This window comes from Hemicordylus capensis, chromosome 12 (assembly GCF_027244095.1).
Source record: "Hemicordylus capensis ecotype Gifberg chromosome 12, rHemCap1.1.pri, whole genome shotgun sequence".
Taxonomy (NCBI): domain Eukaryota; kingdom Metazoa; phylum Chordata; class Lepidosauria; order Squamata; family Cordylidae; genus Hemicordylus; species Hemicordylus capensis.
Window position 1 is genome coordinate 4808605 of NC_069668.1, and position 15517 is coordinate 4824121.

The window sequence follows — 15517 nt, forward strand, 5'->3', positions numbered from 1 at the left end:
CTGATAGGATGGACTTATGATTTAATATTTGTGGCTTCATAAGCATTTTGTTTTGGCTTGCGTGCATTTCTGACATTGTAAATTTCTTGTTTCACCTTTCCAGGGTTCTCTTTATGTCAGCTTGGAGCTTTTTAAAAGTTTAACCTCATTACATCTGTTTTACGTTCTCAGCAATTTAGCAGCTGCTTCAGACTGTTTGCCATTTCCCCAGAAGTTTGACATTCTGTATCAGCTCCATTACCAAACAGTTATGAAAATGCATTGTGATGAGCTGTTTACGGAAAGTCTCGGAAAACTCTCTTGATTAGTCCTCCACTGATCTCTTCTAGGAGTCCATTAATGGACAAATTTAACAAGATCAGGGATCCCTAAATCTGTATGTTGGGGAAATACCCTCTGAGCAGGGCATTCCAGCACAGAGGTGTCTCTTCTGGAGCTCTCATTTGCCTTGTGATTTGGAGAAAGTGAGAAGCAGCAGGAGAGATTTTGCAATCTCTTACCTTCTCCAAACTCCTGTGCAAATGGGAGGAAACCAGGAATGAGGAATGAACTGATGAGAAGGCCAAGAGGAGGAACTGGAGAGGAAAAAGGAAAGTGGAAAAGAGAAGAAGCAGAGATGCACACAGGAAGGAGCTGAAGAAGTGAAGGGAATAGACTGAAATTCAAAGACTAGTTTGGAACCACCAGCCAAAGCTCTGGCTGCAAGGTGGCCTGTATATTTGTGAACCGCCCTGAGCTATCTTGTAAGGGCGGTATAGAAATTGAAGAAATAAATAATAAATAAATAATAAAATAATAAAATATTTTGATGGGTAATAGGACAACTCTTTTTGTTCATCTGTATAAGTGGCACGGCACATTGGTTGTGCTTTGTCCATAGGCACTTATAAGCTGATGCAGAAACATTTCTTGACATTGAAGGGTGGTTCTAAAAATGTCAATCAACACCAGTATTACGCACAGGGTGGGTAACCTTTGTGGCACTCCAGCTATGGTTGAACTACAACTTCCATCATCCCCAGCCACCACTGATTGATCTGCCAGCTGTTGTAAGTCAGCAATCGCTCGAGTGCCAGAGGCTGCCACCCCTGCACCAGTGCTTATGTGCAGGAAACATGTAAACATCTCTCTCTTATGCATATGTGTTTGAACACTGATATAAATCCATCTGGGATACCTGATTGAGCCACTTTTTCCAGAAGAGTGTGAGTGAGAGTGTATATGAGTGTGAGAGAGAAAGAGATGTCGCAGATGGCTTCTGCAGTAGTTAGAGGAGGAAAGGCCCAAAGCTCAATGGCAGAGCATAAGCTATGTATGCACAAACTGCAATTTAATTCTTCCTTTTGCCACATGCCTAGAATGCCCCCTCTTCTTACCCTCTCTGGTTCTGTGACGGCTTGTGTCTCCTTTGAGATTGTGTAGCAATGGATTCAAGGACCAGGTTTTCTGGTGCACTCTTATAGGGGAAGACCATGTTTTTGCTAAGTTGTGTGCTTCCTTATGTTGTCCTGCAGATCAGCGGTGAGGCTCAAGAACTGTACTCTGTCCGACATGGCCCTGTCCGAGCTGCCCGCGTCTTACCGTCGCCGCAGATTAGTAAGTACAGAATTCTGTGTGTTACTCTTCCTCCCCTCTTCATTGTCTACTAACTATCCTAGAGCCTTTTTATTCCATTACAGCCATGGGAGCAATTTGTGTTTGCCTTCAGAAATTCATATGGTTTATGAATTGACTGTGATGGCCGTGTTTGGGTCCTGTGACTACAGAATTGTGTTTCATGACTGTAGACTTAATTTATTTGTTAGATTTATAAACCCCCCAATATAAAATATCTCCAGGTGGTTTACATACAGTAAAATAAAATAATTAAAACCAACAATTATAGTAATTAAAACTGTTAAAAACAATATAATTTTTTAAAAACAAAAGTCCTGAAAAAACAGGTGTCTTAAGAGCAGCCAGAGATGGGGGTGTTGAAGGCAGCCAGAGATGGGGATGTTCTTATTCTGACAGGGAGTTCATTCCAAAGTCCTGGCTATAGAGAAGGCCTTGTTCTGAGTCACAACAAGGAGCTTGCGACAACTGCAATCAGACCTCTCTTGATGATCTCCGTAGGTGGCAGGGTTTATGATGGAGGAGGTACTTAAATTCCAGTTTGCAACTGGATGCAGAATTCAGTGTTCTGAGAATCTCTGCTGCCATACAAAACCAAATTTCTAGCCCTTATGGCAAGGCTAGTGAATCAGTTGCCACTTGTAAGGTCTACTGTGTGACTGTCTCAGTTCTTGAAATGGTTTGTATTCAGTCTTCCTACCCACTGGATGAGAAAACATTTCAAATTAGTTCACATTAAAGTAAATTAACTTACTTTTTTAAAAAAAGAAGATATATTTTGGTTTCTCTTTACATAGCTCAGTAGAAAGTAAATCCTTGATTAAAAGCAACCGGGTGCTTTATTGACCAGTATCTGGAATTGGATGAAAGTAACTCTGTAAGTGAAGAGCTTGGATAGCCAGCTCATGAACCAGGATTGGGAGAGGAATGAAAGAGATTTTGTAAAGGAGATGCAGATAGCCATCAGCAATGCTGAAACACTCCTTTTACTGGGAATCTATAAAAAAAGAGGATTTTTGGACATGGGGGCTGCTGGACTTGGCGTGTTCCTCGAAAGAGATTGCAGCCCAAGATAAGCGGCTTGCTCCCAGGTGTGAAAGGAAAAGCTGAGGCTTTTAACTCAGTGGCTGTTTCAACATCATAGATTAATAGTTTGTCAGCTATGTTGCTAAAGCACTGTAATCCTTTGATGTCGAGCCATTTGCTGCATCTTGCTCTTACAAGCATAAAGCAGCTCTGTTGGGAAGAGTTATTTCATGCCCTCCCTTTGGGAGAGATGCCATTGCTGTATCTGATGGAGAAGCTTCTTGTTGCAGTGCCTGTCCACGTGTCTGTGCGTGTGTCCCCCCGATGAGAAGGCAGGACCAAGCCTCTTGAGGGCTTTCGCCGAGTCCCATGGCTTTCCAGACTCTCTGCCTTCAGGGAACCCTATCCAGGTTGGCTCCGTTCAGACATCATGGCAAACCGTGACTTGTGCTGATCATAGTTAAGAGTTGGTTTGTGTTTCCAAGTGTGTTATGAACATGAGTGTCAGTGCTGCCGCAGGCAACAGCAAGAGTACCACCAGGCGTGCCCCCCAACACCAGCATGTTGACGTCGGGGACATGGCTGTCATTGGAGCAGCCAGTGCCCATCTTCCACCCGACCCAGGTGTCCTGACTAGAAAGCGGCTTGCTAACTGCCTGGATGGCTTCCTCCCTCGCTTGTTGTAGTCCAGTGGCAGCTGGAGAACTGAAGTTGTGCCCCCTGATGCTTCAGAATACTCTTTTCCGACAACAATGTCTCTGCCCAAACTTAGAGTTCTGTATGGGCAACACAAGGTGGGAAGGGGCTGTTTTCAGCCATCCTCTTTTCCCTCGGCAGCTGCCTGTGACCCCCGCCCCAAATATGTCTCTGGGGGGGCCTAATATGTTTGTATTGCATATGTATGTATTGCCCTCAACGTGCATGGCACTTTACACAGTACAAGAGAATAAGTCCCTGCCCCGAGGAGCCTAGAATCTTAAAACTCGGCATGGGGTGGTGAAAAGAGAAAGGGGAGAATGATGCAGGTGGAAGTTGTTGCCTGTACCTGGGCATAATTGTACCACCGTATGGCAACTAAGGGTTTGTGCTAAAGTCTTTGTAAAAAAGGTGGATTTTGAGGAAGGATTTTGTGAAGTAGGAGAGGTGATCGGGGGTGGTCTGGGAGAAAGTTCCAGGCATCGGGGCAGATGATTTCCTGCCTATTCCTTGCCCAGGGGAGATGATGGGACTGTAGTTGAGTGGCAGAGCATCTGCTTTGCATGCAGAAGGTCTCCGGTTCAGGCCCTGGCATCACCTCTAGGTAGGGCTGTGAGAGATTCCTCCCTTTAACCTTCGAGAGCCACTACTAGTTTGTGAGCTGGTCTTGTGGTAGTGAGCATGAATTGTCCCCTTTGCTAAGCAGGGTCTGCCTTGGTTTGCATATGGATGGGAGACTACATGTGAGCGCTGTAAGATACTCCCTTTAGGGGATGGGGCCATAGCTCAGTGGAAGAGCATCTGCGTGCTTACATACAGAAGGTCTCCGGCTGGCATCCCAAGGTAGGGCTGGGAGAGACTCTCGCCTGTAGCCTTGGAGTGCTGCTGCCAGCCAGTGCAGACAATGATGAGTGAAGTCGAGCCAATGGCCTGACTTGGAGTAAGGCAGCTTCCTATGTTTCTATGAGACTTCTTGACCCTATGTTTCCTCTCCAGATTTCCCCCATGCTCTCAGTATGCACGGCCTTGGATTTCATTCTCTGTCATACAAAGTTTTGTCTTGCTCACATCTTTGACTTTGCTCTTGCTTCTTTTTTTATTTTTAAATAAAGGCAACCTCAAGGGCTGACTTAGCATGTTTTACTGTGTTAAATAAAGCAATAATAATTATTTAGGTTACTGTATAAAGGAAGGCAGATGTTTAATGCTTGTATGTGGTCAAGCATCTTGGGTGGTGTTGTGGTTTCCAGTCTCTTAATACAAAAGTAATTCCTTGGCGTACACTCTGTGCAAAACATAGTAGGTGACCCAGCAGCAGCAGCAGTTTTAAGACAGCCTATGACGGAGCTAGGTAGGTCTTGGCTTATTAAACACTAGTACTTAAGTGACATATTTCTGGGTACAGTGAAAGCTGACAGATGTAGACCTTGAAGAGAAATTATAGAACATAATCAGCCTGTGTGTTGAAACTTTCTTAGATCTCTATATTCAAATATCTCCAACCCCTTTGGTTTAAGGTAAAGGTGCAGGTGCATACAATTTTCACTCGTGCTCTAAAAAAGCATAGAAGCTGCAAGTAAACTGCCCAGAGCCGTAAGTTTTGGGTGGTATAAAAATATGTTAAATAAAAATAAATAAAAATATGTTAATTAAATAAGTTAAAGCATGGAAATTGCAAATGAGACTTATGTGCCATGCAAGCAGTAATGATTTTGTATAGACTCGTATAATGTGCTGGTTTTGCAAAGCAGACACTATGTGTGAGATTGATCCCTTTGCTAAGCAGGGTCTACCAGGGTTGCTTTGAATGGGAGACTCTCTGAGGGAAGGCAGGATGCCTCCTTGTCTTGAAGAGGCAATCATTAGACCGCTTCTGAAGAAGCCTGCCTTGGATCCCTCAGAGTTAAATAATTACAGGCCTGTCTCCAACCTTCCATTGTTGGGCAAGGTGATTGAGAAGGTGGTGCCGTCCCAGCTCCAGGCAGTCTTGGAGGAAACTGATTATCTAGACCCATTTCAAACTGGCTTTCGGGCGGGCTATGGGGTGGAGACTGCCTTGGTTGGCCTGATGGATGATCTCCAATTGGGAATTGACAGAGGGAGTGTGACTCTGTTGGTCCTTTTGGATCTCTGGGCGGCTTTCAATACTGTTGACCATAGTATCCTTCTGGAATGTCTGAGGTGATTGCAGGTGGGAGGCACCACTCTGCAGTGGTTCTACTCCTACCTCACTGGCAGATTCCAGATCGTGTCTCTTGGAGAATGTTGTTCCTCAAAATCTGAACTTTCGTATGGGGTTTTGGTGCAGGGTATTATCAATATGCTGATGACACCTAAATCTACGTCTGCATGTCAACATCATCAGGAGAAGGCATAACCTCCTTAACGCCTGCCTGGAGGCAGTAATGGGCTGGATGAGGGATAACAAACTGAGGCTGAATCCAGATAAAATGGAGGTACTTATTGTGCAGTGTCGAAACTCACGAGACAATTTTGATCTGCTGGCTCTGGATGGGGTCACGTTCCCCCGGAAGGAACAGGTGTACTGCCGGGGGGGTGCTTCTGGATCCGAACCTCTCCCTGGTGTCCCAGGTTGAGGCGGTGGCCAGAGGTGCTTTTTATCAGCTTTGGCTGATATGCCAGCTGCGTCTGTTTCTTGAGATGAACGACCTCAAAACGGTGGTACATAGGCAGGTAACCTCTAGGCTGGATTACTGTGATGTGCTCTATGTGGGACTGCCTTTGTATGTGGTCCGGAAACTGCAGTTGGTTTAGAACACGGCAGCCAGGTTGGTCTCAGAGTCATCTAGGAGAGTCCATATTACTCCTGTCTGGAAGGAATTGCACTGGCTACTGATAAGTTTCCATGTAAAATGCAAGGTGCTGGTCATTACCTATAAAGCCCTAAACAGCTTAGGCCCTGGGTATTTAAGAGAACGTCTTCTTTGCCATGAGCCCCTTCGCCTGCTAAGATCATCTGGAGAAGTTTGCCGGCGGCTACCGCCAACTCATCTGGTGGCTACTCGGGAACAGGCCTTCTCCGTTGCAGCCCCTGGACTTTGGAATGCGTTCCCTGTTGAAATAAGAGCCTCCCCATCTCTAGCAACTTTTTAAAAGACACTGAAGACACATTGATTCACCCAGGCCTTTAATTAGGTTTCTAGTTTTAAATAATTTTAATACTGGGTTTAAAATGTTTTTAATCTTTTAAATGATTTTAATTGTTAATTGATTTAATGTTTTAAATTATTTTAATTCTAAACCATCCAGAGACGCAAGTTTTGGGCAGAATAGAAATATTCTAAATAAATAATTAAATTAAATTAAATTAAATTAAATAGAAATATTCCCCTGAGAGGATGAGGCCACTCTGGGAAGAGCGCCTGCCTGCTTGCATGCAGAAGGTTCCAACTTCCCTCCCTGGCATCTCCAAGATAGGATTGAGAGAGACTTCTGTCTGCAATCTTGGAGAAGCTGCTGCCAGTCGATGTAGATAATAGTGTGCTAGATGGACCAATGGTCTGACTCGGTATAAGACAGCTTCCTATGTTGCTATGAAGGAACATCCTTGTCTTCTTTGGCACTGTCAATGGCTGCCCCTAGTTGCTCTGTGCCAAATTCTGGGTGGATTAGACATATGGCTTCGAAGATTCTTATGACTAATAGAATTATCAGGGCTTATAAGGGTAGGATGCAGTTTTTACACCTCACCTTAAATATTCAAGCACTCTCATACCTACCTGTATAACTAAAGTATGGGGAAACGTTTTAGTCCAATCCATGTTTGAAGCCCTTTTGTGACTGAGTTGGCTTTCTCCTGCACTGACTCTTCTTTCCTTGTGAGAGCCAGTGTGGTGGTGTTGTGAGAGTGTTGGAACAGGGCTGGGGATACCCAGGTTCAGATCCCCCACTCGGCTGCGAAGCTGACCGCATGCTCTCAGCCCAGCCTACCCCATATGGTTGTTACAAGGATAAATGAGGTGGAATATTCTAGTTTGCTGCCCTGAGCTTTCTGTGGAAGAAAATCCCACTCGTCTACAGAAAGCTCGGGGTAGCAAACAATAAATGTAACAGCTGTTACAAAATATGATCTTGGTTGCTCAACTTGGAACTACATTAGAATGTTGTGCCTGTTGGCTCTGCTTGTTCAAAGAGTGATCTTTGAATAAATATTGAGGACTTGCAATCTGGAGCAGAAATGGCTGTTCTTGAAATATTTCATTAAAACTTGGTACTGTACCTTGTGACTGTCTATTTTTGCTTTTTAAAACCCACCCCTCCCTCCATCCCCGCTCTCTTGCTTCAGTGATCTGATGAAACCTGTGACACTCATGCTGCATAATGGGAACTTTCATTATGTTTGTGTCCATTTCAGAAAGGCTGAACAATGACACACACACTTTAAAGCAAAACAAACAAAAATGATTTCACTAAACGGAATTGTGGAGGAGGTGGCGTCTCATTGGCAGGGGAGATGGTTTTCATTACTTTAATTGTGCGGTTTATCAGGATTTTCAGCTTTTGGAGGGGAGTGGGGAGAAGGTTAAATGCTATAGTGTTATGACAGAATTAAAAGGGTTTAAAATAAAAGGAGTTTAAGAAAAAGGCCTTTGCAATGGGATTTCTATACTTCTTGATTTGATGGATTTGTCGCACTGTAGGGCTTTTCCTTTTTTCCTTTTTTTTTAAATAAAGAAAAATCCCTTTAAATTGCCATTTGGCATTCTGTTAAACACACTGTACAGAGCAGGTGTGTGTCAGATCCGTGTGCTGCGCATGTGAAATGAACACGGTTTTATATATTAAAAAACCTGTAATCCACTGTAACTTTGAAGGATTTAAATCCTTCAATCTCCCACCCAGACTGCTTGTGGGGAAGGGGGGGGGTGTGCCACCTCGGTTAAGTACTGCAGAGACCAACACGTGCTGCTGTCTGCAGTTTCATGGCCTGGTCAGCTACTCATTTGATTCCACGTACACAGAAGGCCTTTATCCTAATGAATTGCTTTAAAGTGGTAATAAAACATACCTTTGTGGAAATCAGTTGTTGGAGTAGACCATGGCTTTCTAGTGTTTAAATGCTACTGGCCAGTTGATATAGAGTGATATAGAGTTTCTGTCCTAAATCAATTTAACTCAGGTTTGCTGATAGCTTTCCTCTCTAGAAATTCAAATTATGCCACATAGTTATGGTTCTCCCACAAACAATTTTGATCCAGTGGGGGCCGCCACCACCAGGAGCTCTCCAGAGCTCCTTTCTAGGCAGGCAGCCCTTGCTGCTGGGATAACGTTCATTTCGCTTCCTCAGAATTAATGTAATCCCAGCAGTGAGGGCTTCTTGCCTAGAAATGAGCTCTGGAGAGCTCGCAGCGGTCCCCACCAGCTCAAAATGGCTTTGGGAGGTGCCTGGGGGTGGAGGGCAACCCCTTTACTAACTGCTGGTCGAGGAAACTGTGCACAAAGAACGTACTGGTCCATGACTCCAAAAGCATTGAGAAACACTGCCGTAGATGATGATAAGCATAACAGCCCTGCTGGATCAGGCCCAAGGCCCATCTAGTCCAGCATCCTGTCTCCCACAGTGGCCCGCCAGATTCTTCTGGGAAGACCACAGGCAAGAGCTACGGGCATGCCCTCGCTCCTGCCTTTGCTCCCCTGCAACCGGTATTCAGAGGCATCCTGCCTCTGAACCTGGTGCTAGCCTACAGCCATCAATATTAGTAGCCACTGTTCTCCATGAATCTGTCTAAGTTCCTTGAAAAAGCCACTCAAGCTGGTGTCCATCACCACATCCAAATGCAAAAACAGAATCCAAAGAGCACCAGAAGGAAAGCCCCATGGCAAGAGGGAAATCGTCCCACCGCAGAGAAAAATGATCTTAATGTGGGAAAGACGAGCCTGTCTAGGCAAGAAGTCCCAGAGCCTAGATGCAGCAGCAGAAAAGGTTATTTCCTGTATTCTGTCAAGCAGTAGCTCAGATATTGGTGGTAGGTGCAGAAGTGCCCACTGCAGAGATCTCACGGGATGGGCTGGCTCCTAGGAGAGATGGCAGTCCTTTCAGTAGGCTCCTGGCCCCAAGTCACTTACCGCTTCAAAGATGATGACCAGCATGTTAAATTGGACCCATAAATTAGCTGTAAGCCAGGAAACAGAGCTGTGTGCTCCCCAAAACTAGCCCCCCATCAAAACTTTAGCTGCTTTGTTTTGGACCTTCTGAAATAAATTGTTTTGTTGCTCTTGAGGTTATTTTGATGATACTATGGATGTTATGAATATTAAAATATTTACTGCTTTCCCACAAAAAATTCTCATAGCAGTTCACACAGCAAAAGCTCTGAGGGACATTTTGCTGTCCCAAAAGGGCTTGCAATCTAACGCCCCTCCCAACACACACGCCGGCGCCGGAGAGAGACTATGCTGAGCTGAATTGGAACATTTCATATAATCTAGCTTGGCCCTAAACTTCCTCTCCGTATTGGTCCCCAGGGCCAGGGCCGGTGCTAGGGTTTTTTGCGCCCTAGGCGAGATCACCTTCTGGCGCCCCCCCCCCCCGCCACACCCCCAACATACTGTGCATACATAACACATGTTTGCCCACCATAAGCAGATTCCTACATCAGATGCCAACATGCAGTATATACTCCTATGTTGTGGAGGAGGAGAGCTGGTCTTGTGGTAGCAAGCATGACTGGTCCCCTTAGCTAAGCAGGGTCCACCCTGGTTTGCATTTGAATGGGAGACTAGAAGTGTGAGCATTGGAAGATATTCCCCTCAGGAGATGGAGCCACTCTGGGAAGAGCATCTAGGTCCAAAGTTCCCTCCATGGCAGCATCTCCAAGATAGGGCTGCAAGAGACTCCTGCCTGCAACCTTGGAGAAGCCGCTGCCAGACTGGGTAGACAATACTGAGCTAGATAGACCAATGGTCTGACTCAGTATATGGCAGCTTCCTATGTTCCTAAATACTACTGCAGCACACACACAAGACACCTGTCCCATCCTGACACTCAGCCAACTTCCATAATCAAGATCCTACACACACACACCACAACTGCCTACTCCTAGATTGACAAGGAATACAAGCCACACCTAATGGCACAGCAGGGAAGTAACTTGCCTAGGGAGCAAAAGGTTGCTGGTTCGAATGGAAACACCTATATCGGGCAGCAGTGATATAGGAAGATGCTGAAAGGCAACATTTCATACTACGTGGAAGGAGGCAATGGTAAACCGCTCCTGTATTCTACCAAAGAAAACCACAGGGTTCTGTGGTTACCAGGAGTCAAAACCAACTTGATAGCACAAGAAACCACACCAGGGCTACCAACTTTCCAATAAGCCTCTGTACCCCCTTCTCAGTGTTCCAACAAGCCAGCAGCCAAGTCAGGTACAGAAACATCAAATTGCATTTCACTTAAAGCAAACATTTATAGCCAGGAAGGAAGGAAGGAAGGAAGGGGGAAGGAAAGAGATAGATACATAGACAGATAAATAGACGACAAGTAAGGGAGAGCGAGTGCTTGAGAGAGAGAGAGAAGGAAGGAAAGAAGGAAAGAGGGAAGGAAGGAAAGAGATAGATAGATAGATAGATAGATAGATAGATAGATAGATAGATAGATAGGAAGTGAGGGAGAGAGAGAGAGAAAGAAAGAAAGGCAGAGGGAAGGAAAGAGAGAGAAGGAGTGAGGGAGAGTGAGTGAGAGAGAGAGAGAAAGGAAGGAAGGAAGGAAGGAAGGGGGAAGGAAAGAGATAGATACATAGACAGATAGCTAGACAAGAAGTGAAGGAGTAAGGGAGAGCGAGTGAGAGAGAGAGAGAAGGAAGGAAGGAAGGAAAGAGATAGATAGATGATAGGAAGTGAGGGAGAGAGTCATCAATCAATGACTATCATCAAACACTAAATAAAGGTCATGAATTATATCCAAGTGGACTGATTTTAGTACCATATTATTAATTTTTCTTTAAAGCTTTTCTAGTGCAACACAGCTCTCATATCAGAAGTGCTTGGTTATTATCTGCTTTAAAAATAATTAAAAATTATTATTATCTGCGCAGGGCTGCCTGCCTGCAGTGGAGCCGAGCCGAGCCGAGCCGGGGAAGGCCCTCTGCACACGCTGGGAAGTCAGAACGACTCCCCGACGCCAAGAAGTTTAGAGCGCGCGGTGGCGGATCCGCCTCCTGGACCGGGAGCGGACCACGGTGGGTCGACGCGGCCGGGGGCTCCGCGATGGGGCTCCCCCGGCGCGCCCTCTTCTCGCCAAGCAGCCTCCTCCCAGCCCGCTCACCTCGGCTTGCCGCTCACTGCGCCACGGGGCGCTCTTGGCAGGGCTGTCCCAGGCGCCTCCTGCCGCCGCCGCCGCGCGCCCCCCTGCTCCTCGGGCCCGGCTTCATCGCGCGGCAGCTGCTCTGGCAGCGGCGGGGCCAGGGAGGGGCTTTTCAAGGCGGAGAGGTGGCGCCCTCCCCGTCCTGCCCGACGGGACACACCCCCGCCCAGCGCTGGGCTGACGGGACGGGAGGCCCAGCCAGCCTCTTCTTGTGCCCGGATCCAGATCCTGAGGGCAAGGCTCCTTCGGAGCGAAGGGGCGCCTCTGAGCACGTGCAGAGGGCCCAGGGGTATGGGGGAGGGCGCGCGCCGCTGAAGGGGCAACGAGCATTTCGGAGCGTGGGAAGGAGGCTTTGTCCTGGCGGGGGGACTTTTTGGCGCCAGCGCCCCCTCCATTTTGGCGCTCTAGGCAACTGCCTAGTTCGCCTTAATGGACGCGCCGGCCCTGCCCAGGGCCTGTCTTTCCATTCTTTATGCTGACACTTGGCACACATGCAATACTGAAGACAGAGTTCCCAGTCAATCTGAAAGGTTGTGGGTGAAGTATAGCAGCAGAAGCTGGTTCATAGGTCAGAGTCAGGCTGCTTTATCTTCCAAGTTATTACTGACACCTTGAGTGAGTCTGGAAGACATAGGAAGCTGCCATTTACTGAGTCAGACCGTTGTTCCATCTAGCTCAGTATTGTCTACAAAGACTGGCAGCGGCTTCTCCAGGGCTGCAGGCAGGAGTCTCTCTCAGCCCTATCTTGGAGATGCCAAGGAGGGAACTTGGAACCTTCTGCCCTTCCCAGAGGAGCCCCATCCCCTGAGGGGAAGATCTTACAGTGCTCACACTTCTAGTCTCCCATTCATATGCAACCAGGGCAGACCCTGCTTATCTAAGGGGACAAGTCATGCTTGTTACTACCAGACCAGCTCTCTCCACAAGACCATAGGAAGCCCATGCAGATGCTGAATGTAATGCACTCATAAGGACCCTTCCCTGGCTGCTGACCTTTCCCTGAGCTAAAACCTTTGGAGGAGGGAGAAGAAATTTGCACTTAAACTTATTTTATTTGATAAAAATATCTTGCACAGACATTTGCTCTTTTCTTGTGGGCTACTCCCAAGGTCAAAGGCCACCTTGCTTGAACAGCATAGCATTGATTGTCATGGACAGACACAGATGTGTGAAATTTGCCCTGCCATGCAATTGAATTGTGGATGCTTATGCTGCTTGTGTCTCTCTCTGTGAGGGCTCTTAGCTGCAGTAAGCAAAACTGAACTAATTGCTATCAAAAAGAAGTGTTGTGGCTTGTGGTTCTCGGCGCTCCTTTTAAGGAAGCTTGTGCTCGGGAGCATAGATAACATGTGGGTTGGTTGTCTTGACCTAGTTGGGGGGACGGCGGCAAATAGCAGTGGTGTTGTGGTGTTGTGTGGTGTGTGTGTGTGAGGTAGTGGGGTGAAAAGAGAACTGCTCTCACAGTGTTGCAGCCTGATCTGGTTTGGGACCTCCACTGCTGCTACAGAATGTAGAAGATCCAGCCATCTTGCCTAGTGCTCTTGAGAGGTTGAGGGAAACTGCACTGAAAAGGGTGTGGGGTTCTTAAAGACAGTTTTTTAGACAAACAGCTCACTCTGTGGGCTGATGTTCCTGGATTGGGTCTCTTCATAGTAGAGATGGCATGCTCCTCTACCTTCTCTATTTCTACATAGAAATCTAGTGTGTCAAGAAGACGGCTATATGTAGGAGAGTTCCTGTGGGGTGTGTGTGTGCGTGTGCATGTGTGTGTGAGAGAGAGATGGTAACCACAACCTCTGCTGCCACTTGGCAGGAGACCCGTGGAAAAAAACCTGGTTTTGCATCCCCCTCTGTTTCCCCAAAACGAATGAATAGTTTCAGTAATATAATAGTTTAGTTCATCCTCTCTTGGCTTTTATCTCTGACTTGACTGGAGGGGATGATGGGTCAGGGTCCAACCTCATTTCCCCTTCACTGACTCTTGGCTGCAGTGTCCTCCGTCATGCCTGCCTTACTTCGGGATTTTCTAGGTGGCCAGATTTTTAGTGGTTATTTCATTTGCTCCTTTTCTGTACTTCCCCCAGCTCTGAGATATCCTCTTTAGTCACTTGCACATAGTCCAAAAACAGTTGCATCCTAGATTTATATAAAGGCAGTATGATACTAACTGCCTTATTTTCAATCCCTTTGCCAGTGTTCATTAGACTTTTAATTTACAGGGGCACTTCACCAGGCTGGCGATTTCAACAGGCTTTTGTTTTTACAACACTGTCAAGATCCCTAGTTTATAATACAGTCTTGCAACATAAAACTGTTTTAGCCAGTGTTGGCTTTCTAGAAGAGCTTGTACTATAAAATGATTCTTGTTTTGCTATCCACGATATTTGATGCAATTGTCTTTTATGTGTCTGCAGTTAGAGAAGACTTGAGCTTGCCTGTCAGACTCCAGGGCAGGCGGGCGTGGGTGAAGGGGGAGTTTTGCTTGCCAGGTATTTTGAAAGGCCTCTCAATGTTTATCAGCAGTTGGGTTCCTATAATGCAAATGTAGCTTGTGGAAGTTGTCCTTGATGGTTTAAATTGTCTGTGAGTCATTAAACATTGAATAAACCAAGACCTAATTGGAAGGAGGAGTTCCATCAACAATGGTTAAAACCCTTTTCTGTGCTGAAAATTGTACCCCTGCTCTTTCATCTTCTCGTGGGACTATTGAGTGAAAAATTGGTGTGTGTGTGAGAGAAACGTTCCCCCCTCCTCTGCAGATTATTCAAATTAATGCATTTAGAAGTACATGGTTAAACTGTAAATTAATCCATAATGGGTATGACTTTTCAACAGTCCCTGGATTCTCATGAGAAGCAAAGCCAGTTGTTATAAATACCCACTTCTTCACCTTCTGTAGAGTGTGGTGGCTGGTTCTATTTTCTCAGAGAGCAGATAGTAATTTTTGAATAGGAAGCAGAACACTGCATTGAGAGATAGCATGGAGTACTAGTTAGAGTGTCAGCCTAGAGTGTCAGGACTGGGGAGACTCGAGTTAAAATCTCCATTCAGCCCTGAAACTCACTGGGCCAGCCACTTTTCTCTCAACAGAACCTACCTCACAGAGTTGCTGTGAGGATAAAAATCATGTATACTGCTCTGGGTTCCTTGGAAGAAGAGCAGTCTGCCTTTTTCAGACCACCCGTGCCAATCATAGAGTGAGATTATGTTGCTGGTCTCACCTCCTGGTCTTTGCCAACCCAGCCAAAGGTCTCAAAAAGTTCTTCCATACCTTTTCTGTATGTGTGTAGATGATCTTTGAGCAGGATCCTACTCCCTCTTCCATACGTTCCCTCTGCGCATGAAGGAGAAGGTCTAAATTCAGCTTTTGTGTTTACTTCTAACCCTAACTTCTAACTTCTAACTTCTAAGTATCCTAAATGTTCAGACCTTTGTGAATTCTTTGTTGAAAACAATATTTGTGGTTGGAATTCCATCCTGTCCCTGAATATTCTGTACATGAAGCTGCTTTCTACAGAGTCAGATCCTTGGTCTGTGTAGCTCCGTATTGTCCACACTGGCTGGCAGCTAACATTTGAGAATGAGTTGGTTAAACTGAAGTAACCACTCATGTGAATATAGTTTTGGTTCATCAGACCTTGAGGCATTCATGGCATTGTAGGTCAAAACCAGACAGTGTATTGACTAGTTCTGTAACATTATAATATCTTTCAGGTTTACAAGCTATTTGTTTTGTTTGAGAAATATTTTATTACATTTATATCCTGTTCTTCCTCCAAAGAGCCCAGAGAGGTGTTCATGGTTATGTTTATCCTCACAACTCTGAGGTAAGTTAGGCTGAGAGAGAAGTGATTGACT

General features: G+C 45.9%; 1 protein-coding gene across 18 annotated transcripts in view; it reads left to right on the forward strand.

Moving 5' to 3' along the window:
- The window catches only part of BCAS3 (BCAS3 microtubule associated cell migration factor), a 535871-nt gene that overhangs the window by 34841 nt on the left and 485513 nt on the right, over positions 1 to 15517 (forward strand). For all 18 annotated transcript variants that reach the window (XR_008311725.1, XR_008311724.1, XR_008311723.1 and 15 more), the window contains one exon: positions 1515 to 1596. Coding sequence is in view for 15 of the 18 variants with exons in the window: in XM_053274524.1 (XP_053130499.1) it covers positions 1515 to 1596 (82 nt within the window). In the remaining 3 variants the exon portion in view is untranslated. The remainder of the gene's footprint in view (positions 1 to 1514; positions 1597 to 15517) is intronic.